The sequence below is a fragment of the Myotis daubentonii genome, chromosome 21 (assembly GCF_963259705.1).
Source record: "Myotis daubentonii chromosome 21, mMyoDau2.1, whole genome shotgun sequence".
Lineage (NCBI taxonomy): Eukaryota > Metazoa > Chordata > Mammalia > Chiroptera > Vespertilionidae > Myotis > Myotis daubentonii.
Genome location: NC_081860.1, coordinates 665234 through 692839, shown reverse-complemented (window position 1 = coordinate 692839; position 27606 = coordinate 665234). Strand labels below are relative to the sequence as shown.

At 63.1% G+C, this 27606-nt stretch overlaps 2 protein-coding genes across 2 annotated transcripts; one reads left to right on the top strand and one right to left on the bottom strand.

Annotated features, from left to right (window-relative positions):
• The first annotated feature begins 5354 nt into the window (after positions 1-5354).
• Positions 5355-12545, top strand: SH2D7 (SH2 domain containing 7). Its single transcript, XM_059677976.1, has 6 exons — positions 5355-5567; positions 6647-6736; positions 7886-8051; positions 8888-9061; positions 9636-10226; positions 12417-12545. The coding sequence occupies exons 1-6, from the start codon at positions 5392-5394 to the stop codon at positions 12465-12467; spliced, it is 1248 nt and encodes a 415-aa protein (XP_059533959.1). The 5' UTR covers positions 5355-5391; the 3' UTR covers positions 12468-12545.
• A 1372-nt stretch (positions 12546-13917) lies between these two features.
• Positions 13918-24888, bottom strand: CIB2 (calcium and integrin binding family member 2). Its single transcript, XM_059677956.1, has 6 exons — positions 24734-24888; positions 21478-21512; positions 19258-19369; positions 15839-15986; positions 14929-15124; positions 13918-14115 (listed from the first exon to the last, which is right to left on the bottom strand). Exons 1-6 carry the CDS (start codon positions 24782-24784, stop codon positions 14094-14096), a joined length of 564 nt encoding a protein of 187 aa, XP_059533939.1. The 5' UTR covers positions 24785-24888; the 3' UTR covers positions 13918-14093.
• Between the last annotated feature and the right edge of the window lie 2718 nt (positions 24889-27606).

Sequence of the window (27606 nt, the reverse complement as noted above, 5' to 3'; positions counted from 1 at the left end):
AAGCTCTCAGCCCCCGGCCGGCAAGGCTCAGGGGTTGAGCGTCCACCTATGAACCAGGGGGGTCCCGGTTCGATTCCCAGTCGGGGCACATGCCAGGGGTGTGGGCTCGATCCCCAGTAGGAGGCGTGCAGGAGGCGGCTGATGCATGATTCTCATCATTGATGTCCCTCTCTCTCCCTCTCCCTTCCTCTCTGAAATAAATAAAAAATAGTTTTGTGTGTTTTTTTTTAAAGAGAGGCCTTCAGCCTAAGCAGGTGGCGGAGCTTCAGAGAGGAGCCCACCAGGGGGCCCTCTTGGCGGGGAGGCACCGAGCCAGCTCCCAGGAGGCCTCATTTCCCTACCAAAGTGGCAGGCAAATAAACACGCCTTGGGGTTCTTTTTCCTAGAGGTCAGGCAGCGGAGGTGCTGGCCAGGCTCCCAGCCCTGGGGCGGGGGGCCCGGGGACCAGGGCTGGGACAGGCAGGGGTCTGGGTGCCCCTGGGGGCGGGGGGCCCGGGGACCAGGGCTGGGACAGGCAGGGGTCTGGGTGCCCCTGGGGCGGGGGGGCCCGGGGACAGGGACCAGGGCTGGGACAGGCAGGGGTCTGGGTGCCCCTGGGGCGGGGGGCCCGGGGACCAGGGCTGGGACAGGCAGGGGTCTGGGTGCCCCTGGGGCGGGGGGCCCGGGGACCAGGGACCAGGGCTGGGACAGGCAGGGGTCTGGGTGCCCCTGGGGCTGGGGGGCTGGGTGACCAGGGCTGGGACAGGGCAGGGGTCTGGGTGCCCCTGGGGCGGGGGGGCCCGGGGACCAGGGCTGGGACAGGCAGGGGTCTGGGTGCCCCTGGGGCGGGGGGGCCCGGGGGACCAGGGCTGGGACAGGCAGGGGTCTGGGTGCCCCTGGGGCGGGGGGGCCGGGGACCAGGGCTGGGACAGGCAGGGGTCTGGGTGCCCCTGGGGCTGGGGGGCTGGGGAACCAGGGCTGGGACAGGCAGGGGTCTGGGTGCCCCTGGGGCGGGGGGACTGGGGGACCAGGGCTGGGACAGGCAGGGGTCTGGGTGCCCCTGGGGCGGGGGGGGCCGGGACCAGGGCTGGGACAGGCAGGGGTCTGGGTGCCCCTGGGGCTGGGGGGCTGGGGGACCAGGCTGGACAGGCAGGGGTCTGGGTGCCCCTGGGGCGGGGGGCCCGGGGACCAGGGCTGGGACAGGCAGGGGTCTGGGTGCCCCTGGGGCGGGGGGGCCCGGGGACCAGGGCTGGGACAGGCAGGGGTCTGGGTGCCCTGGGGCCTGGAGACTGGGGGACCAGGGACCAGGGCTGGGACAGGCAGGGGTCTGGGTGCCCCTGGGGCTGGGGGGCTGGGTGACCAGGGCTGGGACAGGCAGGGGTCTGGGTGCCCCTGGGGCGGGGGGCCCGGGGACCAGGGCTGGGACAGGCAGGGGTCTGGGTGCCCCTGGGGCGGGGGGCCCGGGGACCAGGGCTGGGACAGGCAGGGGGTCTGGGTGCCCCTGGGGCTGGGGGGCTGGGGAACCAGGGCTGGGACAGGCAGGGGTCTGGGATGCCCCTGGGGCGGGGGACTGGGGGACCAGGGCTGGGACAGGCAGGGGTCTGGGTGCCCCTGGGGCGGGGGGGCCGGGGACCAGGGCTGGGACAGGCAGGGTCTGGGTGCCCCTGGGGCTGGGGGGCTGGGGAACCAGGGCTGGGACAGGCAGGGGTCTGGGTGCCCCTGGGGCGGGGGGCCCGGGGACCAGGGCTGGGACAGGCAGGGGTCTGGGTGCCCCTGGGGCGGGGGGGGCCCGGGGGAACCAGGGCTGGGACAGGCAGGGGTCTGGGTGCCCCTGGGGCCTGGAGACTGGGGGACCAGGGACCAGGGCTGGTACAGGCAGGGGTCTGGGTGCCCCTGGGGCTGGGGGGCTGGGTGACCAGGGCTGGGACAGGCAGGGGGTCTGGGTGCCCTGGGGCCGGGGGCCCGGGGACAGGGCTGGGACAGGCAGGGGTCTGGTGCCCCTGGGGCTGGGAACCAGGGCTGGGACAGGCAGGGGTCTGGGGTGCCCCTGGGGCTGGGGGGCTGGGGGACCAGGGCTGGGACAGGCAGGGGTCTGGGTGCCCCTGGGCTGGGGGACTGGGGAACCAGGGCTGGGACAGGCAGGGGTCTGGGTGCCCCTGGGGCTGGAGGGCTGGGTGACCAGGGCTGGGACAGGCAGGGGTCTGGGTGCCCCTGGGGCGGGGGGGCTGGGGAACCAGGGCTGGGACAGGCAGGGGTCTGGGTGCCCCTGGGGCTGGAGGGCTGGGTGACCAGGGCTGGGACAGGCAGGGGTCTGGGTGCCCCTGGGGCTGGGGGACTGGGGAACCAGGGCTGGGACAGGCAGGGGTCTGGGTGCCCCTGGGGCTGGAGGGCTGGGTGACCAGGGCTGGGACAGGCAGGGGTCTGGGTGCCCCTGGGGCTGGGGGGCTGGGTGACCAGGGCTGGGACAGGCAGGGGTCTGGGTGCCCCCCGGGTGCTGAGGGATGGAGGGTTGGCAGGCAGTTTATCTGCACGCTGCGGGGTTCTTGTGTGTTCAGCTGCCCTGACCTCCAGACCGTGCTCAGATAGGATGGAACTTTAATTTTTTAAAATTTATTTTTAAATGTATTTTTAATGGTTTCAGAGAAGAGGGGAGAGGGAGACAGAGTTAGAAACATTAATGATGAGAGAGAATCATGGATTGGCCGCCTCCTGCACACCCCCCACTGGGGATCCAGACCGCAACCTGGGTGTGTGCCCTTGACCGGGAATGGAACCCTGACCTCCTGGTTCCTAGGTCGATGCCCAGCTATTGAGCCACGCCGGCCGGGCTGATGGAAGTTTTTTGAAGACGAAATGAAGCGGGTGGAATATTCCCTGGTGTAGACAGTTACTTATCCATTTATTCATTTCGATCTTGTGCTTTTCTCGTTTTAGATTTGGGAGCCAGTGTGGGGCGTGCAGGAGGCAGCCAGTCCATGATTCCCTCTCATCATTGATATTTCTCTCTCTCTCTCCCTCTCCCTCCCTCTCTGAAATCAAAAAAATACATATATTAAAAACAAAACAAGCCCTAGCCGGTTTGGCTCAATGGGTAGAGCGTCAGCCTGCGGACTGAAGGGTCCCGGGTTCGATTCTGGTCAAGGGCACATGCCCAGGTTGCGGGCTCGATCCCCAGTGGGGGGCGTGCAGGAGGCGGCCGATCCGTGATTCTCTCTCGTCATGGATGTGTCTCTCCCTCTCTCCCTCTTTCTTCCTCTCTGAGATCAATGAAAAAATATATATTAAAAAAAACAACAGCAAGAAATGGCTGAAGACAGGGCCGGTGAGCGTCTTTCTGGGGGACCTTTCCCGGGGTTCCTCCTGCCAGGGCGGGCCAGACGCAGCTCCCTCGGGAGAGGGTACCTTTCGGAGGATCCGTGACCACCTCTTGGTTATTCTACGGGAGGAGCATGACCTTGAGGGAGGACGGCCCAGGACAAGGAAGTTTCCAGAAGACAGATGGAAACTGAGAATTCTGGGGACTTCCCAGCCCCGGGTTGACGTGGTGCTGGGCTGAGTGTATGGCACGTGCTCGGTGACTCCCAGCCACTGTCCTGCGTGGATCGGCTCCCCAACCCCCAAAGCCTACGGCGGGGGGGGGGGGGGGGCGGGGGCGGGGGGAGGGTCCTTTCTCTCGCTCTGTTTTTGTTTGTTTTTTAATATATTTTTCCTAGAGGCCTGGTGCACGAATTTGTGCAGGGGTGGGGTCCCTTGGCCTGGCGGACGATTGGGGCGGATCGGGGGCCATCTCACTCAGTCCGGATCAGGGCCGGCTGGCCACCTGGGGGGAGGGACTGTGGGCGGTTGGCTGTGGGAGCGCACTGACCACCAGGGGCAGCTCCTACATTGAGCGTCTGCCCCCTGGTGGTCAGTGCATCATCATGGTGACCAGTTGACTGGTCATAACAGTTGCTTAGGCTTTTATGTATATAGATTGATTTCAGAGAGGAGGGGAGAGGGAGAGAGAGAAAAACATCCATGATGAGAGAGGCCTGGCTGGTGTGGCTCAGTGGTTGAGCATCGGCCTAGGAACCAGGAGGTCAGGGTTCGATTTCCAGTCAAGGGCACAGGCCTGGGTTACAGGCTCGATCCCCAGTGTGGGGCGTGCAGGAGGCGGCCGATCCATGATTCTCTCTCATCACGGATGTTTCTCTCTCTCTCCCTCTCCCTTCCTCTCTGAAATCACTAAAAATATATTTTAAAAAAAGAACAAAGATGATGAGAGAGAATCATGGATCAGCTGCCTCCTGCACGCCCCCCACTGGGGATCGAGCCTGCAACCTGGGCAACCGGGAATCGAACCCGGGACCTCCTGGTTCTTAGGTTGAAGCTCAACCACTGAGCCACGCAGTGAAGTTACTGCCTCACTTAAGGTCACGAAGCCAGCAGTTGGGATGATCCTAAGCCCACTTATGAGACTGCAGAGCCGGAAACCTCCTATGTCCCTTGTCTACCGCTGAGGGCACCCAGGGTGGAGGAGGGCAGAGCTGCTCTGGGACCCCAGGTGCCAGGGCCTCACCCCCCCCGCCCCCCCCCACGTCTTCTGAGGGTAAACAGGGACCCCTCTCCTGGCCTGACTTAGGCATCCCAATGTCACCCCTGCCCCAGGCTGCACACCTCGGGGACACAATGTCTTGGTCTTCCAATGCAAATGCCGGGCTCCGCCCTTAGAAGCCTGGGCCTCAGAGGGAGGAGGGAAGGGAACGCGTCATGGAAACCGGTGCTGGCGACGCCTTTCTTTGCATTTGAATACTTCCCGGACTCAGGCTGGCTCGCCCAGGAACGGCTCAGAATCGCCTTTCTATTTTTATTTTATTTTTCCATTGATTTTTAGAGAGAGTCCTGGGGAGGGAGGGGGAGAGAGAGAAAGAGAGAGAGAGAGACATCAGTGAGGAGAGAGCATCATGGATCGGCTGCCTCCTGCACGCCCCCCACTGGGGATGGAGCCCGCAAACCTGGGCCTGTGCCCTGACCGGGAATCGAACCCTGACCTCCTGGTTCACAGGTCGACGCACAGCCCCTGAGCCACCCCGGCCGGGCCAAGCATAGAATTTAAACCCCCTGCTTCGTGCGCAGCGGCCGCGCTGTGGACTTCACTCAGGGCTGGTCTTGAGCTGAGAGAAATGGGGAAAGAGGGCAAGGCCAGCGGGCCAGCGGGGATCCCCTCCCCTCCCTCTCTGGGTGCAGGGGCGACCCTCCCCCAGTGTCTCCAGCCAGCCAAGGGGAGCCAGCCACCCGCCCAAGGTGACAATGGGCCCCTGTGTGCGGCTGGCGGTTGGGGCGGCGCGGCCTCGGGGACGCAGGCAAATGAGCTGGGGTGCCCGCAGATATAGGGGCTCCTGGCCTCTGCTCCCTCCTCAGAGCTCGGCCAGCATGCAGGGCAGCCCGGAGCCGCTGGGCGGGGGCCGGGTGCCCGCAGGGCCAGGGGACAGCCAGGCCGCGGCCGAGCTGCAGGAGCTGGCCCTGAGGTGGTTCATGGAGACGCAGGCCCCCCTCGTCCTGCAGGACGGAGCCCTGCCCCCCTGGTTCCACGGATTCATCACCCGCAAGTAAGAGCAGGTGCCCCCCCCCCCCCCCGTCCACATGCCCCAGGCGGGCCCACAGCCCTTTGGGGAGGAGGAGAGGGCCTGGGGCCTTTAGGACAAACCTGGTTCCCACTTTCTCCCTGGCTGGGCAGGGACCCCGGGAAGCTGTGGGCAGGCGAGCAGACTCGGGGGCACCCCGTTCCCTGGGGCACCGGCCCCCGCTCTGCACACAGACTGGGTCCCGGACAGGCAGCAGGGGCAGGATGGCTCTAAAGAACTTGATGAGCCATAACCGGTGTGGCTCAGTGGATAGAGCCTCGGCCTGCGGACTGAAGGGTCCCGGGTTCGATTCCGGTCAAGGGCATGTACCTTGGTTGCGGGCACATCCCCAGTAGGAGGTGTGCAGGAGGTGGCTGATCGATGTTTCTCTCTCATAAATGTTTCTAACTCTCTATCTCTCTCCCTTCCTCTCTGTAAAAAGAAAATAAATAAAAAAATCAATTAAATATATATTAAAAAAAAAAAAGAACTTGATGAGCCCGGCCGGTGTGGCTCAGTGGTTAAGCATCTGCCTAGGAACCAGGAGGTCAGGGTTCGATTCCCGGTCAGGGCACACGCCCGGGTTGCGGGCTCCACCCCCAGTGGGGGGTGTGCAGGAGGCAGCCGATCCACGATTCTCTCTCATCACGGATGTTTCTATCTCTCCCTCTCCCTTCCTCTCTGAAATCAATAAAAATATGTGTTGTTGGGTGTTTTGTTTGGTTTTTAAACATCTGGGGGCCTGTCACACTCCTCATTTAAGCTGAGCACTGTTAGTTGACGAGGCGACCGCTGTTTTCAGTGGGGGACTGTCCCAGGCAAACCTGGGGGCCCAGACACCCCAGAAACAAGGGCCAAGTCCAGCCGGCGTGACTCAGGGGTTGAGCATTGACCCCTGACCCACGAATCATGGATCGGCTGCCTCCCGCCCAGGTCGGGTCCCGGTCAGGGCACAGGCCCGGGTTGCACAGGCTCGGACGGAGGTCTGTGCCCCCGGGGGGCGGCCAGGGCCTCTCAGGGGCTGGGAGGGCACGGGCCCAGCTCACGGCGTGCCCCCCGTCCAGGCAGGCGGAGCAGCGGCTCGGGGACCAAGCTCTCGGCTCCTTCCTCGTCCGCCTCAGTGACCGGGCCACCGGCTACATCCTGTCCTACAGGTAAGAGAGGAAGAAGTATGTGTGCGTGTAGGGGGGGACTGGGGGGGGGGGTCGGGGGGGACCCAGGCTCGGGCTCCATAACCCATCCTTGCAGGTAAGCGCAGGCCTGGGGGTCCCCCATCCCTCGCTCCCTGGCCCCATAACAGTGATGGCGAACCTATGACACGCGTGTCAGAGGTGACACGCGAACTCATTTTTTTGGTTGATTTTTCTTTGTTAAATGGCATTTGAATATATAAAATAAATATCAGAAATATAAGTCTTTGCTTTACTCTGGTTGCAAAGATCAAAACATTTCCCTAGGTGACACGGCACCAGAGTTAAGTTAGGGTTTTTCAAAATGCGGGCACGCCGAGCTCGAAAGGTGCGCCGTCCCTGGGCTAGGATGAGGCTCCAGCCGGGAAGGGGGGGTGGGGGCAGGGGGAACGCCTCCTGGAGGGAGGCGGGAGGCTTTGGGGGGAGCTCTGAGCCCAGGATAGAAGGAAGAACAGCAAGTTTTCCCCTTTTTCTTTTCTTTTTTAAAAAAATATATTTGTATTGATTTCAGAGAGGAAGGGAGAGGGAGAGAGAGAGAAACATCAGTGATGAGAGAGAATCATGGATCCGCTGCCTCCTGCACATTGGATGGAGCCCACAACCCGGGCACGTGCCCTTGACCGGAATCGAACCCGGGACCCTTCGGTCTGCAGGCCGAGGCTCTATCCACTGAGCCACACCAGCCAGGGCTCTTTTTCTTTTTTTAAATATATTTTTATTGATTTCAGAGAGGAGGGGAGAGAGAGAGAGAGAGAGAGAGAGAGAGAGAGAGAGAGAAACATCGATCAGCTGCCTCCTGCACACTCCCTACTGGGGATGTGCCCGCAACCAAGGTACATGCCCTTGACCGGAATCGAACCCGGGACCCTTCAGTCCGCAGGCCGACGCTCTATCCACTGAGCCACACCGGCCGGCCATGTGTCACCCTTTAAACGCTGCACCCACTGAGTGCCTCCCTCCTGCCCCGTGTCCCTGCCCCCCCCGACCCCCCGGGGCAGGCTTTGTGCCTCCCGGGACCCCGGCTCCCGACCCTGCACACCCACCCGCATGGGACACACCGCCCGCCCCCAGGCCCGCGGCCCGACGGGGTGTCAGCCGCCTGTCCTGTTGCAGGGGCAGCGACCGGTGCCGGCACTTCGTCATCTCCCACCTCCCCAGCCGGCGCTACCTGGTGTCGGGGGACACGCACAGCCACCGCAGCCTGGCCGCGCTGCTGCACCACCACCAGGAGGCGCCGTTTGAGCCTTTCGGGGAGACCCTGGCCGCGGCCTGTGCCCGGGTAGGCGCCCCTCTTCCCGGGGGTGAGGGTGCGGGGAGGGGGTGTTGCCCAGGCCTGGGGTGCCCCCCCCCCTCCCGGCCGCACACACGCCTTTTCCTCCCTTTTTCCTGCCGGTGGGGGCTCGGCACGCACCCATGGGCCCTATGCACGTGGTTATTTTTTATTAATCCTCACCTGAGGGTATTTCCATTGATTTTTTTTTAAGTTTATCTTTATTTAATTTTTTTTAATGAAAGAGTTGGTCTACTAATGTCTGTCCTTCATGTTTTTTTTTAAAAGATATTTTGATTGATGTCAGAGAGGGAGGGAGAGGGAGAGAGAGAAACATCCGTGATGAGAGAGAATCACGGATCGGCTGCCTCCTGCACGCCCCACACTGGGGATGGAGCCTGCAACCCGGGCCTGTGCCCTGACCAGGAATCGAACCTGGGACCCCTCAGTCCGAAGGCTGGTGCTCTATCCACTGAGCCACACCGGCCAGGCCCATTGATTTCTAGAGAGAGAGTGGGAGGGAAGGGGAGTGACCGAGAGAGAAACATCGATGTGAGAGAGACTCATCCATTGGTTGCCTCCCACATGCACCCTGACCAGGGCCCGGGATGGAGCCTGCAACCCAGGCGTGTGCCCTTGAGCGGAATCGAACCCGGGACCCTTCAGTCTGAGGGCTGATGCTCTGTCCACTGAGCCACACCGGCCAGGGCCCATGGTCCCTAGTTGCAAAGGGGAGCCTGAGGCAGCGCCTCCCCACACTCAGGGACCTGGGGGGGGGGGTCATGTCCCAGGCCCTGGCCTCCGTCCCTGTGTGACACCCCCTGCCCCGTGTCCCCCGCCCCCAGCCGCAGGACGAGGACCCCTACGACGCCATCACCCTGGGCCTCCACCGGGACCCCCCGGGCCTGGGAGACGCACCTGCCGGACCGTCCCCCTGGGGGGCCCCAGACCAGGCCGGCAGCCCCCGCCCCCCGCCCAGGCCTCGGGACCCCTTTCTCCACGCGGAGCGGAGCCCGGAGGTGGGTCCCTGGCGCCCCTGGGCGGAGGAGGGGGGTGCGGGGTGGGGAGGGTGCTGGGCTGCTGGCCGGGAAGGCGGGGCCACCCTGGCCGGCCCTCAGGCTGCGAGGGGTGAGCCTGGCTCAGAGGAGGGGCCGCGGGCTGGGGCCGTGGCTGCCTCTGCGGCCTGTCATCTCTCTGAGCCTCGGGTCACCTACCCTTCCTGGGTGCCCACTCCCCCCGCCGGCCACACACCCCAGGAGCTCACCACCTGCTGCTGCAGGAATGGAGGCTGATGCTGGTTGGGGGGAGGGGGGGAGAGGAGACGGGATGAGCTTGGATGGGAGGGAAGCCTGGTGACCCCGACTTTGAAGGCTGTGCTCAGGGTCCCATGTGGCCGCTGGCTGGGTCCCGAGCCCATGCAACCAGCCCTGGGCGCAGGTCGGGGAAACTGAGGCCGGGGTGGGGTGGGGTGGGGTGGGGTGGGGTGGGGTGGGGTGGGGCAGGGGGGCTCGGCTCATCCCAGAGCCTCAGTTTCCCCGCCGGCCCCAGAGCCGCGGGCGACCTCTACGGGGTCCTCTGTCCCTCGCTCCCCAGCCCCCCGGCCGGGTGCCCCCCGTGCCCGAGAGGAGGGCCTCGCTCCAGGACCCGTCGGATGGGGGCTCCCGCGACACGGTCTACGCGGAACTGAGGAGAGTGACGCCCGCGGGCAGCCAGGCCTGCGCCCCAGACGCGGGGGCCCAGAGGCGAGGCCGGGACGGAGGAGGCCAGCACAGGCCGGCTGGCCGGGGGCCGCCCCTCTCCCCGGGGACCCCAGCTCCCAGCCCCGCGGCATCTCCGGCTCCCTGGGGCCGCCCCCTGCCGCCCGAGGCTCCTCCGGGACCCTCAGCGGCCCCCTGGAGCCAGGGGTCCCCGCGGTCCAGCCCCCGGGCCCGGCCCAGCTCCCCCGACACCTACACGCTCCTCAGGACGGCGGGCTCCCTGGGGGAGGAGGGGGGCGACGAGCAGGTCCCAGGCTGCTGGGGCGGCCCCGCCAGGCCCCCGGGTCCCGGGGCGGGTCTCACGCCCGTCAGGCTGTGGGTGCCCACGGACTGGGGCCACCAGAGGGTCCCGGGGGCCCCCGAGGCCAGGAGCCCCTGTGAGCAAAGGTCAGCGGCCAAGAGCACGGACGCCGGCCGGACACACAAGGTGGGCTCCGTGGGGGGGCGGGGTGCCCTCGGGGAGCAGCTGCTGGGAAGGGGACCCTCCCTGCCTTCCCCTCTCTCTCTCCCCTTCCTTCCCTGTTAACCCTCACCCCAGGCTATTTTCCCATGGCTTTTTAGAGAGAGAGAGAGTGGAAGGGATGGAGAGAGACAGAGAGAGAAACGTCGACGTGAGAGAGACACACGCACGCACCCCGACAAGGGCCGGGGATCGAGCCAGCGACGGAGGGACGTGCCCTTTTGACCGGAATCGAACCCGGGACCCTCCAGTCCGCGGGCCGACGCTCTACCCACTGGGCCACACCAGCCAGGGTCTGAAGTCTTTCTCTGGAGCCGACCAACGGGGGTTCCCTGTCCCCCCCACCCCCGGGCCGCTCCGGGGGTCCCAGAGCCCCTGAGCGGTGGAGAAGGGGTGTCTGGCCGACGTGTCCCTGTCCTGGGGCGGCCACTCCTTGCCATGTGACTTTGGGCGAGGCGGTTTCCCTGGCAACGCAGGGAAGATTACAGGAAGCTGGGTTACGTTGAATTCCAGAGAAACTAGTCCTTTTTTTTTTTGTTTTTTTTTAGCATAAGTATGTTCCAAATCCTGCCATTATTCAGTGCTTATCTGAACTGTAACTGGGCATCCTGTATTCTTTTATTTTTTTTTTAAATATGTTTTTTATTGATTTTTATTTTATTTTTTAAATATATTTTACTGATTTTTTACAGAGAGGAAGGGAGAGGGACAGAGAGTTAGAAACATCGATCAGCTGCCTCCTGCACACCCCCCACTGGGGATGTGCCCGCAACCAAGGTACATGCCCTTGACCGGAATCGAACCCGGGACCCTTCAGTCCGCAGGCCGACGCTCTATTCACTGAGCCAAACCGGTTAGGGCTTTTATTGATTTTTAGAGAGAGAAGAAGGGAGAGGGAGAAAGAGAGAGAAACACTGATGAGAGAAACATCATGGACCGGCTGCCTCCTGCACGCCCCACACTGGGGATCGAGCCCGCAACCCGGGCGTGTGCCCTGACCGGGAATCGAACCCTGACCTCCTTGTTCCTAGGTCGATGCTCAGCCACAGAGCCACGCCGGCCGGGTGGGCATCCTCATTCAGCAACCCTCCCCGGGACCCGCGTTCCCTCAATACGGGAGGGGGTGTCCCCAGGGGCAGCACGTAGAGCAGCGATTTGCAACTGGGGTGCCATGGGAATTTTTAGAATACTGCAGGCCCGGTGCACGGATTCCTGCACCCGTGGGGTCCCTCGGCCGGGCCTGCGGGGATCGGGCTGAAACCGGCTCTCCGACATCCCCCGAGGGGTCCCGGGTTGTGAGAGGGCGGTTCTCGGGTGATGCACCCCGGAATCGGGCTCCCCCCTCTCTGGTTCTGGGTTCGTCACCCGAGCTGCCAAGTCATCGCAGCTCGGCAGCTCCTGTGTGGAGCGTCTGCCCCCTGGTGGTCAGTGCACAGCATGGCTGCCGGTTGGAGCGTCTGCCCCCTGGTGGTCATTGTGTGTCGTAGCTACTGGCCAGTCAGCAGGTAGCTTAGGCTTTTATATATACAGATGCTCTACCTGACGTTTTGGTCAGGGGCACTGACCTCTTTTCCCTTAGATTGTCAAAGGAAAAAAGAAAAAGAAAAATGACAACAGCTTGCCCGGCCGGCGTGGCTCGGTGGTTGAGCCTCAACCTATGAACCCGGAGGTCAGGGTTCGATTCCCAGTCAAGGGCACATGCCCGGGTTGCGGGCTCGATCCCCAGTGGGGGGCGGGCAGGAGGCGGCAATCCATGATTCTCTCTCATCATGGATGTTGTTCTCTCTCTCCCTCTCCCTTCCTCTCTGAAATCAATAAAAATATGTATTTTAAAAAAAGATCAGCCAACACAATAGCCATCTGGTGTGAACGAATCAAAGTTTTACCTATTTTTGGGGTCAGATTGGCAAAAAATATGCTTTTTGCTGTGCCAGATGTAGCAAGACAGATTACAGATTACAGGCCGACCCTGCAGCCCCCTCCCCCCTCCTACCCCCCTCCCCCCCTCCCCTGCACTGAGGGCTGGTGGCGGAGCTCCCGCGGGGAGGGCCTGACCCCGCCCCGGCCCAGCCCAGGCTGCGTGTGACCCTGGAGGGGGGCCCTGGGTGTGCCCTCCCCATCCCGGACCCTGGCTCAGCACCTCCTCCCTCCTTGCAGCCCGACAAGTACCGGCGGCTCTTCTTTGCGGACAAGAAGCCCAGACCCTGAGACCAGGCCTCCGACCGCCCCCGCCCTGGGTCTCCCGGTCCCCGAGCCAGGCCAGGGTCCCCCGGGCGGCCCTCAGCCCTCCCCCGCCCCCCCCGCTCCCGGCCTGTGAGGGAGCCAGGCTCAGAGACACACCTGCCAGCCGCCTGCAGCTACGTCCTCTCTCCCAGGGCCGCCCACCCGTCCAGAGAAGGAGATCAGCCCCTGGCCGGTGTGGCCCAGTGGGTAGAGCGTCGCCTGCGGACCGAAGGGTCCCGGGTTCGATTCTGGTCAAGGGCACGGACCTCGGTGGCAGGCTCCTTCCCGGCCTGGGCCCTGGTCGGGGCGCATGCAGGAGGCAACCCATTGATGGGACCCTCTCACATCGGTGTTTCTCTCTCTCCTCCCTTCCTCTCTGAAATCAATAAAAAGTCTATTTAAAAAAAGAAATGGGAGTTGTCGGGACTGAGCACGGCCACCAGCCAGTGCCCGGCACACGATGAGCCCCGTCCGTGTCCATGGCAACCACTGTCACCATGAGGGAAACAGACACGATCCTCACCGAGCATCTGCCCCGCGTGGGGCTCCCCTGATGATCGGGGGGAGGGTGCGCCCTCCTCCCGCAGACCCGGGCGCTGAACCCGGCTCGGGGGGAAGGCAGGGCCAGCCTGGGGGTGAGGGCCCACGGAGGGAGGATCGAGGATCGAGGGTGAGGAGGGGGCGACGTGGACGCTGACCAGACGGCAGACACAGACCAGACGGCGCGGGGACGGGAAAGCCTTTTACTCTCAGTTCACAGACCTGTGGGCAGCGCACGCCCGTGAGGGCGCCATGCGGGTGGGACGGGCGGACACCCGGCCGGGGTCCTGGGGCCCACGGTTCCCACGGCTTCACCCGGGGAAGGGTGGGGGTGGGGGTGGGGAGGCGAGACGGGGCGGGCGGGGCGGGCGGCAGCCCAGCGTGGGGTTCGAGAAAGATTGCATAGTTTGTGGAAATTTCATCCTCGCCCGGCCGGCCGGCGTGGCTCCGTGGCTGAGCGTGGACCTAGGAACCAGGAGGTCAGGGTTCGATTCCCGGTCAGGGCACAGGCCCGGGTCGCGGGCTCCATCCCCAGTGGGGGGTGTGCAGGAGGCGGCCGGTCCATGATTCTCTCCCATCATGGATGTTTCTCTCTCTCTCCCTCTCTGAAATCAATAAAAATATATTAAAAAAAATAAAAATCTCATGCTCTTCTCCCCCCTTTGCCCCGGGCACCCCGGCGTGTGTTTCTAGCACGCAGACTGGTTGGTCCCCGCCCCCCAGGTGCCCAGCCTGCCCCTGGGGGGCATTTTTACGGGGAGGGGGCGGGGAGCCAGGCACAGGGGGGTGGGGGGCAGAGGGAGGGCCTGTGAGGGGCCGGCCGTGGGGCTGGGCCGGACCACAGGGGCCTGGGGAGCCCCGCCCCGCCCCTCCTCCCGCCCCTCCCCTCCTCCCGCCCCTCCCCTCCTCCCGCCCCTCCCCGTGGAGGGTTTTTGCTGAAAGGGCCGAGGACGTGTCGGTGGGGGTCAGCCCCCGAGGCCGCAGCTGCCGTCCTGGTCCTGGGAGGTCAGAGCTGTGCAGACAGCGGAGGTGGACGGCGGCGGGCGGCGGGCCCGGAGCTCGGCCGCGTCCTCAGATCCGGACGTGGAAGGTGCTGGAGAGAGAGACAAGGGCGGGAGAGGGTGAGGCTGGGGCTGGGGGTGAGGGGCCTGGGCTGGGGGGGAGGCTGAGGGCTGGCCGTGTCTGGGACCCACCCCCCACCATCACCACAGGCCCCAGGTCCCCATCCTTCCTGGGGGAGCTGGCCCTGTGGGGAGGGGGGGCCAGGCACAGGCTGTGGGCGCCGGGCTGGGGGTGAGCTCCCGCCTCCCGGCCGCTGGGCCTGCGGGCACCACGGGTTTTTGCTGTTGTTTCTGAGCCAATTCCTTGATTTTATTTTTATTTACTTATTTTCTGCTAGCCCTCACTGTGGCTTACAATTCAATGCACCTTTATATCTGCTTCTGCTGTTTCCTATTTATTTGCTTTTTTCCTCAATTTTCCTTTATTCTTCCTTATCTTACCAGGTGCACTTAAAATGAACCGGTTTTATTTATTTATTTTTAAATCTTCTGTTCATCCTCACCGAAGGACAATTTTCTATTTATTTTTAGAGAGAGTGGAAGGGAGGGGGGAGAGACAGAGAGAGAGAGAGAAATATCGATGTGAGAGAGACACATCGCTGGGCTGCCTCCCGCACGCGCCCCGACCAGGGCCGGGGACCGAGCCCACAACCCAGGTCCATGCCCTTGACCGGAATCGAACCCGGGACCCTGCGGTCCGCGGGCCGACGCTCTACCCACCGAGCCACACCGGCCGGGCGCGGACACCGCCGTGGTGATGAGCGGTGGCAGGGCCCGGGCCCCGGGAGGCAGGTCCCCCCGGCGCAGCCCGCGCCCCCCCCCTCCGGCCCCCACCCCGGGGCCACCTGAGGAAGTCGGGCGCCTTGGCGATCATGTCCTCGAAGTCGGAGAGGCCCAGCTTGCCGTCGCCGTCCAGGTCGGCCTCCTCGATGACCTTGTCGCACACCAGCACCACCTCGTCCTCCTCCAGCTCCGACTTGGTCAGCCGGGCCAGCGTCATCTCCAGGTCCTCCTTGCAGATGAAGTTGTCCGTGTTGAAGTCTGGGGGGGAGGGGGGGTGCTCAGACGAGGGCCGGCCACGCTGAGCACCTCCCCCGGCCTCTCCGCGAACACGCCGGGGACCCCGGGATCCTGTCCCCAAGGGGGGGGGGCCGGAGCAAGGGGCTCGCCCACGGGCAGCTCTGTACCCCCCTGCGGCCCCCGCAGCCCCACGGAAACCCACAGCAACCGAGACACGTCAAACGGCCACGTCTGAGCCCGGCCGGCGTGGCTCAGTGGTTGAGCGTGGACCTAGGAACCAGGAGGTCAGGGTTCGATTCCCGGTCAGGGCATGGGCCCGGGGTGCGGACTCGGTCCCCGGTGTGGGGCGTGCAGGGGCAGCCAATCTGTGATTCTCTCTCATCATGGATGTTTCTCTCTCTCTCTCCCTTCCTTTCTGACATCAATGACAATAAAAGGTGGCCGGGGACAGGTCTGTGTGTGGGCCTCAGCGTCCCCCCAACCCCCTGTCTGAGGACACATCGAGGCACCGGCGTGTCCTGGGCTGGGTGGTGCACAGCGCCCCCCGGTGGCCGGTGGGGACGGGATGGAGGGCCGGGAGGAGCACAGCGCCCCCCGGTGGCCGGTGTGGACGGGACGGAGGGCTGGGCGGTGCACAGCGACCCTGGTGGCCGGTGGGGACAGGACGGAGGGCTGGGCCGGCCTCACCCCTGCAGCCTGGCCCCCTGGGAGCTCACCACCCCGCGGGCTCATTACCGTAGATCTTGAAGGCGTAGTTGGCCTTGAGGTCGCGGGGCGCCGACTCGCAGAGCACGGAGAACATGTCCACGAAGTCGTCGAAGGTGAGGTTGCCCTCGCCGTCCTCCGAGAAAGACTCCACGATCCGCTCCTTGAAGGGGTTCTCCTGGGGGGGCACCCGGTCATGGGGGGGTCGCCCGGGAGGACCCCCAGCCACACAGCTCACAGCCCATGGGACTCTGGAGGGTGGCTGAGCCCCCCCAGGGCCTCGGTCTCCCCATCACCCTGGGCCTCGGTCTCCCCATCACCCAGGGCCTCGGTCTCCCCATCACCCAGGGCCTCGGTCTCCCCATCACCCCCGGCCTCGGTCTCCCCATCACCCCTGGCCTCGGTCTCCCCATCACCCAGGGCCTCGGTCTCCCCATCACCCTGGGCCTCGGTCTCCCCATCACCCAGGGCCTCGGTCTCCCCATCACCCTGGGCCTCGGTCTCCCCATCACCCAGGGCCTCGGTCTCCCCATCACCCAGGGCCTCGGTCTCCCCATCACCCAGGGCCTCGGTCTCCCCAGCGCCCACCCGGCTGGGCTGTGACAGGCGTGCGTGGCTCGAGCATGGGCGGTGCACCAGGCTGGCTGCTGGCCGAGCTCGCCCTGACTGCACGTCACACTGTGGCATTCGGGGAGCACAGGGCGCCCTTCCCGGAGTGGCTCAGCGGTTAGAGCGTCGGCCTGCACACCCAAGGGTTGCAGGTTCGACTCCCGGTCAAGGGCACAAGCCTAGGTTGTGGGTTTGAACCCCAGCTGTGGGAGTCTGGGAGGCAACCAATTGATGTGTCTCTCTCACATCGATGTTTCTCTCTCTTCTGCTCCCTTCCACTCACTCTAAAAAAATCATTGGAAAAATATCCTTCAGTGAGGATAAAAAAAAAGAAAAAGAAAGAATGAATGGAGCCGGGCCGGCGTGGCTCAGTAGCTGAGCGTCGACCTACGAACCGGGAGGTCAGGGTTCGATTCCCGTCAGGGCACAGGCCCGGGTTGTGGGCTGGATCCCCAGTGGGGGGCGTGCAGGAGGCAGCCGATCAGTGATTCTCTCTCATCATGGATGTTTCTCTCTCTCCCGCTCCCCTCTCCCTTCCTCTCTGAAATCAATAAAAATATATATATATTTTAAAAATCAATGGGAATAAATACCCTTGGGTGAGGATGAACCAAATAAAACCCCCAAAACAAAGAAACAAACAAAAAAGGGATGAGCGGAGGCGAGGCCGGGGCAGGGGGCAGCCTCCTGCCGTGACGTGTGAGGGCGGACGCCGCCCTCGAGCGTGGGCAGCCGTCCGTCCGCTCAGCCTGGGTCGGGCCAGCCCAGCAGGAGGCAGAAGAGGGGCAAGTGGGCGGGACGAGCAGGACGATCAGAGCCCGTCAGGCCCGGGCTGGCCATCGCCCGGCCATCGCCCGGCGGCTGGAACGCTCCCAGCCCGGGCAGGGGCCGCCGCCGCCTTCCTCCGGCCCCGGCCACTCAGGCCCGCCCTCCGGAGGCTCCGGGGCAGCCTCGGGGCTCCCGCCCCAGTGGCCTCCTCCAGGGACCCCGACCCCGGGCTCCGTGCCCGCTCCAGCCAGCCGGGCGCCTGCCCCTCGGGACGGAGGTCACAGCTGGGACACAGTCCGAGGCCTGCGAGGGGCGGTCTGACAGGTCCCCTGGGCCCCAAGGCGTCCTCGGTGGAGGGCAGGCACGTCGGGGGTGAAGGAGACACGGATGGAACTTTTATTTCATTTTTTTGCTGTTTTCTTAATCCTCACTGGAGGGTATACTTCTTTTCTGTTTTAAATGAAGCTTTTAATATAATTTTATTGATGTCAGAGAGGAAGGGAGAGGGAGAGAGAGAGGAACATCCATGATGAGAGAGAATCATGGGTCGGCTGCCTCCTGCACGCCCTCCACTGGGGATCAAGCCCGCAACCCGGGCCTGTGCCCTGACCGGGAATCGAACCCAGGACCCTTCAGTCTGCAGGCTGACGCTCTATCCACTGAGCAACACCGGCCAGGGCAAGGGTTGTGGGTTTGATTGCCAGTCACGGGCATGTACCTGGGCTGCAGGTCTGACCCCCCCCACCCCAGTCGGGGCATGTGTGGGAGGCAACTAATCAATGTCTGTGTGTGTGTGTGTGTGTGTGTGTGTGTGTCTCCCTCCGTCTCTCTGCCTCTCGCCCTCCCTCCCAACTCTCTCTAAAAAAATCAACGGAAAAAATCTCCTCGATGAGGATGAACCAAAAGAAACAAACTAAAACCACAACCTTGGGGCTCCCCGACCTCCCGAGCCCCAGCCGGCATTTTCCCACGACCCCCACCCAGGTGGCGCCTCTGCAAGTTAGAAACCTGGGAGCTATGCTGGGGATGAGCCTGCAGTGAGAGGCCACAGCCAGGCGAGGAGGGGAGAGAAAACTTATCTAAAAAAGCAGACGTGGCCCGGCCGGCGTGGCTCAGGGGTTGAGCGTCGACCTATGAACCAGGAGGTTATGGTTCGATTCCCGGTCAGGGCACAGGCCCGGGTTTCGGGCTCCATCCCCAGGGTGGGGCATGCAGGAGGCAGCCGGTCCATGATTCTCTCTCCTCATGGATGTTTCTCTCTCTCCCTCTCCATTCCTCCCTGAAATCAATTTAAATATATTTAGCCCTAACTGGTGTGGCTCGGTGGATAGAGCATCGGCCTGCGGACTGAAGGGTCCCGGGTTTGAATCTGGTCAAGGGCACGGACCTTGGTTGTGGACACATCCCCAGTAGGGAGTGTGCAGGAGGCAGCTGATCAATGTTTCTCTCTCATCGATGTTTCTAACTCTCTATCCCTCTCCCTTCCTCTCTGTAAAAAATCAATAAAATATATTTAAAAATATATATATATATATATTTAAAAAATAGCCCTGGCTGGTGTGGCTCAGTGGATAGAGCATCGGCCTGCGGACTGAAGGGTCCCGGGTTCGATTCCAGTCAAGGGCATGGACCTCAGTTGCAGGCTCCTCCCCCGCCTGGGCCCTGGTCGGGGCGCGTGCAGGAGGCAACCCATCGATGTTTCTCTCTCTTTCCCTCTCTCTTCCACTCTCTCTAAAAATCAATGGAAAAAATATCCTCGGATGAGGACGAAGAAAAATAAAGTAAAATAAAAATAAAATGAAAAAGCAGACGGAAGGGCCGTGAATCACCGAGCCCCGCAGGCCTGGGCAGCGGGGTAGGGGTGGGGGTGGGGGGGTCATGGCAGCCTCACGGAGCCCTGCACGCAGCTCGCTGACTCACAGGGCAGCGGGGAAACCGAGGCACAGAGAGGCGATGCGTGGAGCCCGCTCAGAGGGGCAGGGTCCCTGTGCTCCGCCCGCCTGTCCCCCCCTTCCTGCTGCCCCCCGAGGCTCCCCCTGCTCCGCCCGAGGCAGCGGCCCCCCCTCACCTACCCGGAGCTCCGGCATCTGGATGATCAGGCTCATGGGCACGTGGACGATGGGGCTCTTCCGGTAGTCCATGGGGACCAGGTTGGGGGCCAGCTCATAGAACCGCGCGTGCAGCCTGGGGGGGCGGGGGGGGGGAGAGGAGGCGCTGCAGGGGGGTGACCCAGTCCCCAGGCCCGGGCGCCGGCCCTGGGTGGTTTAGCGACAGAAACTCAAAAGCTTTAAAAGTCTATCCCTCCAGCCCGGCCGGTGTGGCTCAGTGGTTGGCCCTTGGACCGAAGGGTCCTGGGTTCGATTTCCGGTCAAGGGCATGTAACTCAATTGCAGGCTCCTCCCCGACCCGGGGCCTGGTCGGGCACTTGCAGGAGGCAGCCCATCGATGGGTCTCTCTGTCTCTCCCTCTCTCTCCCACTTTCTCTAGAAATCAATGGAAAAATATCCTCAGATGAGGATTAACAACAGAAAGGGGTGTGTGTGTGACATCTGTAATACTTTCAACAGTAAAGATAAAGTTTCAAAAAGGAAAAGATTGGGGAAAATAAGCGACACTAAAGTCCCAGCCAGGCGAAGGCCCCGGGGCTGCTGGCCGGGTGGGCCTGTGTGTGCCGGCTGATATGGGGCGCAGCCTGACTGGGGGCGCTGGGCTCTCGCCACAGGAACAGAGGTGGCTGATGGGGGGCTGCCCACGCGGGGTCAGTGGGGGAGGAAGGGCTGTGCCCAGGGAGCAGCCAGATCCAGCCGGCGGGAGCCGGGGCGCGCGGGGGCGGGGGTGGGGGGGGTTGGGGAGGGGGGAGGCGAGTGGGGGAGACGTCGGATGATGGTTATCTGTGAGCCTGACTCCGTATCACTGAGCTGGGCCCCAGGCTGCAAAGAAAACCTACAGCTCACCTTTCCTCCCTGCTGTCTGGGCAGTGATCAGTGCAGCTCAGACACCCTTCTGGGTGGGGCGGGGGGGAGGGGGAGTGCAGGGAGGTGGGAGGGGGTGGAGGGAGGAGGATGGGGGTGGAGGGAGGTGAAGGGGGGTTGGAGTGGGTGGAGGGAGGAGGGTGGGGGTGGAGGGGGTGAAGGGAGGTGGGAGGGCTTGGAGGGAGGGGGGTAGGGGTGGAGGGAGGTAGATGGGGGTGGATGGGGTGGAGGGAGGTGGGAGGGGGTGGAGGGAGGGGGGTGGAGGTGGCAGCCCTGGGTGGCCCCTGGGAGCAGGTCTGAGGCCTCTGGGTCTGGGGCCCATTTATCAAACTCCACACCCTGGTGTTCCTGCCCCTCAGCAGTGCTCTGAGGGTGCGATCATGGTCCCCATTTTATTTTATTTTTTAAATATATTTTTACTGATTTCAGAGAGGAAGGGAGAGGGATAGAAACATCCATGATGAGAGAGCATCACGGATCGGCTGCCTCCTGCACGCCCCACACTGGGGATCGAGCCTGCAACCCGGGCCTGTGTCCTGAGCGGAACCGAACCCTGACCTCCGGGTTCACAGGCCGACACTGAGCCACTGAGCCCCGCCGGCCGGGCCTGGTCCCCGTTCCATAGCAGCACCGGAGGCTCAGATCGCGCCCAAGGCCCCGGAGCTGGGAAGCCGGAGCCGAGCCCCAGTGACGATGCCAAGACCTTTGCCCTTTGCCCTTTGCCCTGCCGTCCGAGGAGGTGGACGAGGGGTGCCCGCGCCCACCCAGGGGACAGGGAGGAAGAGCAGCCTGGCCGTGCAGAGCCACCTCTGTTCCTGTGGGTCCGACCCACAACCACAGCCTCTGGGGACGTGGTACCGGCTCGCGTCCGGCCTGCCCGCCCCCAGGGAACGTGATCCTGGGCCCCTGAGGCTCCTCCTGCCACCCGATCCCTCAGGCCGGGCCGGGTTTCCTGGCATTCGATGCCTCGGCTCACCGTCTGGTCCCGGGGCTCTGAGGCTCCCGCCCCTTCATCGCTCCGGTTCTAGGCCAGCCTCCCCGCCCCCACAGAAAGGGAGATCGAGCCCGCAACCCGGGCCTGTGCCCTTGACCGCAGTCGAACCCGGAACCCTTCAGTCCGCAGGCCGAGGCTCTATCCACTGGGCCACACCGGCCAGGGCGCGGGTGGGAGGTTCTTGAGTTCACACCCCACTCGGCTCCCGACAGTGACAGGCGCTTCCCGGGCTCAGGGCTCAGGCTGTGCGACCGACCGGCCCGCACGGGCGCCCCAGGCCCTGCCCAGCTCGGTCCGGCTCCCAGTGGTGAGCAGAAGCCACTCACTTGAGGATGTCTTTCTTATTGAAGAAGGTGCAGTCCTGCAGAGAAAACACAGCCGGTCAATTGTGTAGTCCTGGCTCCTCCTTCCTCAGCACCCCACCCCCACCCCACCCCACCCCACCCCCTCCCCCACCCCCACCCCCATCAGGGATGACCCCGTCAGCCCTGGGGCCAGGACAGTCACACCACCCAGCCCCCCAGAGTCCGCAGCCTAACGGTCCGGAAACCTCCTCCCCACGCCCTGGGCCTGACCCGGGGGCCTGCGTGCAGGACAAGGGCTGTGCCGGGAGCACGGAGGGGCAGAGGCGGGCGCCGTGGGTCCGAGGGACACCCTGTGGGATCGGAGGGGCAGCGGCTGGGACACAGCTCAGGAGTGGGGACGGGTGGGGCCACCCCACAGCACAGCCCCTGAGCAGGGAGCCTGGGGGAGCTGGGTGTCTGCGGGGCAGCTGGGTGTCTGCGGGGGAGCTGGGTGTCTGCGGGGGAGCTGGGTGTCTGAGGGGCAGCTGGGTGTCTGCGGGGGAGCAGGGTGTCTGCGGGGGAGCTGGGTGTCTGCGGGGGAGCTGGGTGTCTGAGGGGGAGCTGAAACCACAGGAATCCACGGGGTCACACTGGGAAGGTGACAGGGAGGAACTGGTGGCAACTGGACAGGGAAGGGCATCCACTATTTTCTTTCTTTTTTTTGTTAATCTTCACTGAGGATATTTTTCCATTCATTTTAGAGAGAGTGGAAGAGAGAGAGGGAGAGACAGAGAGAAACATCCATGTGAAAGAGACACATCCATGGTTGCCTCCTGCATGAGCCCCAACCAGGGCCCGGGCCGGGGAGGAGCCAGCCACCGAGGTCCGTGCCCTTGACGGGAATCGAACCCGGGACCCTTTGGTCTGCAGGCCAAAAGAAAGAGAAAGGAGGGAGGGAAGGGGGAGGGAGAAAGGGGTGGGTGAGAAAAGAAGGGATTGTGGCAGAAGGGGTGGGAGGCTGGAGCGGCCGCTGGGAGGGCGGGCAAGGAAGTAGTGGGCAGCCCTTCAGCCTGATGAGACCAGGAGGCCGGGCCAGGGCCCTGGCTGGGGTCACAGGGCAGGGATCCCGGGGTGGTGGGGGGCTGAGTGACAGGACTTGTTCTTCACAGAGGAGGTGGTGGGGACAGCAGAGGTGGAACCCCCAGAGGAGCAGCCTGGGGTCTGGGGGAGGCAGCCAGCAAGCTCGCTTTATTTATTTATTGACTTTAAAGTCTTCCTTTACACGAAATAAATAAATAAATAAAGTCGCCAGAAAAAAAATAAAAAAATAAAGTCTTCTTTAAAAAAAAAATATATATATATGTATATATATATTTTTGATCTCAGAGAGGAAGGGAGAGAGAGAGAAACATCAATGATGAGAGAGAATCATGGATCGGCCGCCTCCTGCACGCCCCACACTGGGGATCGAGCCTGTAACCCGGGCCTGTGCCCTTGACCAGGAATTGAATCCTGACCTCCTGGTTCATCGGTCGACGCTCAACCACTGAGCCACGCCCGCCGGGCCAGCCATGTTCTAGAGCAGCCGTGGGCAAACTACGGCCCGCGGGCCGGATCCGGCCGGTTTGAAATGAATAAAACTAAAAAAAAAAAAAGACCGTACCCTTTGATGTAATGATGTTTACTTTGAATTTATATTAGTTCACACAAACACTCCATCCATGCTTTTGTTCAGGCCTCCGGTCCAGTTTAAGAACCCATTGTGGCCCTCAAGTCAAAAAGTTTGCCCACCCCTGGTCTAGAGCGAGCATGTCAAACTCAAAGGCTAACATGGGCCAAACAAATGAGGCATGCGGCCCCTCCGGCTGCGAGTTTGACATGCTTGCTCTAGCGTGTGAGGGGTCTAGGATCTGAGAGGCAGAGAAGTGGTCGGGCAAGAAACCTGGACCTGAGGGATCACGGGCACCGGGGGGCCGGGAGGGGGGCAGGAAACCCCCTCACAGTGTCCCCCACTTGGGGAGGCGGCAGCTACAACTCGGGGTCACCCACGGACCCCCCCTGGCTGGCCCGTGGCCGGCCGGAGAGTACGAGGGAGGGACACGGGAGGCTCAGGTTTCTCCGGTCGGCGGGGTCCAGCCAGGCTCTGGCGAAGGAGCAGAACCCAACGCAGGGACTGGCTCCAAAGCGTCACCCAACGCCAGGCCGGTCTGAGCCGGGAACCCGGGCTCCCCGCCCCCATGGGGCTACTCATCACCCCTCAGCATGGCCTACCTGCTCACGGGTGCCCATCTGTGCCACGTCTGAGCATTGACCCGAGCTGTGCCCTCCGCCCGGAACGCCTCCTGCGGGCCCCGCTGGGCCTGCGCCGGCGCCGTCCAGAGCGACAGCCCCCTTCCCCACTGGTCTCCCACTCCCACTCGTGCCCTCCCCTGATCCAGGAGGAGCACACGCAGCCCCAACCCCCAACGAAAAGAGTGAGTCCCATCCCCTGGGAGCCCCACCAGGCAGGGTCCCGAATGGCCCCTCGGCCTTTGTTTACCTGTCTGTGAAATGGGCCCAGCCACCCACCCACCAGACAGACGGTGATTCAAGGCGCTGAGGGGTAAGCTCAGGAAGTACAGGGCCTGGTACAGCAGGTGCTGCATGAATGTGGGTCCCCCACTCCTTGTCAGGGCCTTAGGAGGGAGCTGGGAGATCTGTTCTTCACACACTGGGGCTCCCGGGAGGAGGGGGCCAGGGCCGCCCCAGACAGAGGACCCCCATTTTCGACACCAAAATGCATATTCCTGACGGGGAGGGCGGGCAGCGTGTCCCCACAGCACAGGGCACGCAGGTGACAACCCAGTCAGGTCCTCTGCCTGGGACGCGGGGAGGAGGCCCCCGGAGGGGGAGGCACCCCAGGGCATGGGCATCTGCAGCTCAGACAGGTTTTGCATGGGTGGGAGGGCCCTGGGGACCCCAGCCCCCGAGGGAGGGGACCTGACAGGTCTAAGGGGCGTGCAGGGGGGCCCGGGGAGGGGACCATGGCAGGCTGGTACCTGCCTGGCCATCTCGCTCCATCATGTCCACACTGGGCCGGAGGAAGAGCCCCAGGTCATAAGGGAGACACCCCAACTCCCGATCGCCCTCGGGGGCCGCTGTCCCTGCCTCCGCACCCAGGCAGGACCCCGCTCGGCTCCCCTTCGGAGAGTCGCGGCCCTTCCAAGGTCACGCCTGGGGCGAGGGCAGAGGCCGGGTGGGACCGGGGTGGGGGGGGATCGGCGGCGACGGGAGGCCTAGGGGGGCGGCGCGGGCTCACCTGGTAGTTGTCCAGCTGCTCCTCCGTGAAGATGGTCTGCTTGTTCCCCATGGTGCGCGGCCACCGGCCACCGGGCACCGCCTCCTCCCGCGGCCGCCCGGCTCCTGGCGCATCCCGCCGCGCAGTCCCCTGGAGGGGCGTGGCCGGCCGAGGGGCGTGGCGTGGTTGGAGGACGGGCGAAACCAAGGGGCGGGGCCTAGAAACGGGGCGTGGCCGGAGGAATCAAGTGAAGGGGCGGGACCTGCTGGCGAGACGGGGCCGAGCGATAGGGCGGGCGGAGTCAAACAGCGGGGCGGGGTCTGCGGAGGGGCGTGGCCTCGGGGCGGGGCACGGTCTGGGGCGTGGTCTGAAGACAGACGAAGTCTAATGAGGGGCGGGGGTCTGAAGCGGGGCGTGGCCTCGGGGGCGGATCACGATATGGGGCGTGGCCTTAGGGTGGGGCGTGGCCTGCGGTCGGGGCGGAAGGAGAGCTCCGGCTGGGAAGCCGACGCCGGAAGAGGGCGCTGCTGGCAGGTCCGGCGACAGCACCCGCAGGAGTGGGCGGGGCGAACGCGGCACTTCCGGGCGGGGGCGGGGTCAGGGCGCACGCGCGGCTGCGGGGCTGTTGTACACACTTTCGAGAGGTGCAGGGGGACAAGATGAAGGACCTGGCGCCCCCCGGCCATGCGGCGGGGGAGCCCTGACCTGTGGGCGCCCCTTGCGGAGAAGGAAGGGTCATTGCGGTTGACGCCGGAGGCCCCAGCAGACGCGGGGCAGGACATCTCCCTGCGCCTCTTAGCGGGGCGGACAGGGTTTGCTCGCCTGTCTCTGAATCCTGGGACACGGGCATGAGACTTGGCACCGTTTATAGGGCTCGCTGTGTCCGGAGACTTACTGTGCCAAAGGCCGGGGCGATGTCTGTGGCTTTTAAGCCAATGGCCTCACCGCCAAGTGCCTTTGAGGGGTCAGCCCACGTGTTCATTCTCACCCTCGGGACAGCCACTCTCAGGGGCCTCATCTCCACCCCGCAGATGAGGTCACTGCTCGGCAGCAGTGTAGTAACTTGCTCGGGGGCCCTGGGCTGGGCAGTGGCAACATGGCTGTGTTAGGGGCAGAAATAGAATTTTGCATCCGTTCTCATTTAAGAACTGCCTATGATCGTGGAAAGATTTAACCCACCTTGTTGCCCAAACAATGGAGTCCCACTCCAGCCTGCATTGCCTAGCTCCTCAAGCCTGGAATCCCTACGTCCCCATGTAATCTTGGTCCCTCTTCCCTATATAAGCAGCTGGCTTATGGGGGTTGGGGGGTTGCAGAGCAGGTTTTTGTGAAAGACCGCCCTCCCCACCCCCAGCAAGATTGGAATAAATGCTCATCTAGGATTCAACCCTGTGTCTGCTGAATTGGCTCGAGCAGTGGCAGGCAGCCCGGACCCATTTGGTTGTCCGTTTACAGCTGGACTCGGAGGTCACCTCCCCGCCCTTGGCTTGTATCGGACACGTCGGGTAAAAGGGACTCGGTCATGGGAGAGGGAAGTCAGGGTGTGTGACCAGGAGTAAAGAGATTGTGGAGTTTTAGGGCAGAGACAGGCCATCTGCACGTCTCCTTTCCCCCAGGTGGGAGCAGGAGAAATCAAAACCTCTCCAAACCACCCAATCGTTTTTACACAAGTTTTCCTTCTTCCTGCCTCAGATTCCACACGCCTGTGAACAGGCCAGCACTGGGGGCAGAGCCTGCTCTGGCACATTCTTTTACAATCGCTAATCTCTGTTTCACGTGCATTCCAGCCGTCCAGGTAGAAAAGCCAGAATTTCTGCTGAAGACCTGAGTTTTCAGTTCTGGGAGTCCCTCCTCCCACAGGTGAGAAATAGAAGCGGCAACCTGACTAGACAATTCCCACAACGACCACCCCCCCCTTTTTAAATAATATATATTTTATTGATTTTTTTACAGAGAGGAAGGGAGAGGGATAGAGAGTTAGAAACATCAATCAGCTGCCTCCTGCACACCCCCTGCTGGGGATGTGCCTGCAACCAAGGTACATGCCCTTGACCGGAATCGAACCCGGGACCCTTCAGTCTGCAGGCTGATGCTCTATCCACTGAGCCAAACCGGTTAGGGCAACAAACCCTTAAAAAAAATTTTATTTTTTTATTTTTATTGATTTCAGAGAGGAAGGGAGAAGGAGAGGGAGAGATAGAAACATCAATGATGAGAATCATTGGTTGGCTGCCTCCTGCACGCCTCCCACTGGGGATCGAGCCAGCAACCCTGGCATGTGCCCTTCGAACCCAGGACCCTTCAGTCTGCAGGCTGACTCTCTAGCCACTGAGCCAAACGGGCTAGAGCAACAAACCCTCTTTGATTGCTATTGCCACTGCCCTGAATGAGGCCCGCCCTCCCTCTTGAACTGATACAACAATGCTGTGAGGATCAAGGGGTACAGTTCCCATGTGACCGAGGAGGAATCCTGGGCTCAGAGGGGCACAGTGACTTGGCCCAGCGCCACCCAGCTAGGAAGTAGCAAAGCAAGGCTCGGTCGCATTCTCCGATTCCCAATCACCCTCCCGTGGCTCCCAGATGTTGGGTGTGGCCCCTGACAAAGAAAGTGTGTATATTTGTTTGCAGGAAGGGTGGGCCGAGGGAAGAGACGCATGGATGACATGCGCTGTGCCCATGTCCTGCAAGTTATTCCACAGACGCCTCTTAAGTCTATAGAGTTTGGTGCCATGATCTCATTTCACAGAGGAAGTAGTCTCAGAGATGAGGACTTGCCCAAGGTCACACGGCCCCTAATAGGTGGATTTAAATCAGGGCCCTGTCCAGGGCAGGGGGACGTGTGGTTACTTCTATAGGCATTGAGAATACAGCACAGCACAGAACAAAAGTAACTG

Bases quoted from the DNA above. Each gene is read 5' to 3' on its own strand.
- SH2D7 (XM_059677976.1), top strand. From the start codon at position 5,392: ATGCAGGGCAGCCCGGAGCCGCTGGGCGGGGGCCGGGTGCCCGCAGGG. The intron at 5,568-6,646 runs GTAAGAGCAGGT...CCCCCCGTCCAG, and splicing joins CACGGATTCATCACCCGCAA to GCAGGCGGAGCAGCGGCTCG. The intron at 6,737-7,885 runs GTAAGAGAGGAA...GTCCTGTTGCAG, and splicing joins GGCTACATCCTGTCCTACAG to GGGCAGCGACCGGTGCCGGC.
- CIB2 (XM_059677956.1), bottom strand. From the start codon at position 24,784: ATGGGGAACAAGCAGACCATCTTCACGGAGGAGCAGCTGGACAACTAC. The intron at 21,513-24,733 runs GTGAGCCCGCGC...TTTTCTCTGCAG, and splicing joins AGCAGCTGGACAACTACCAG to GACTGCACCTTCTTCAATAA. The intron at 15,987-19,257 runs GTAGGTGAGGGG...GTGCCCCCCCAG, and splicing joins TCCAGATGCCGGAGCTCCGG to GAGAACCCCTTCAAGGAGCG.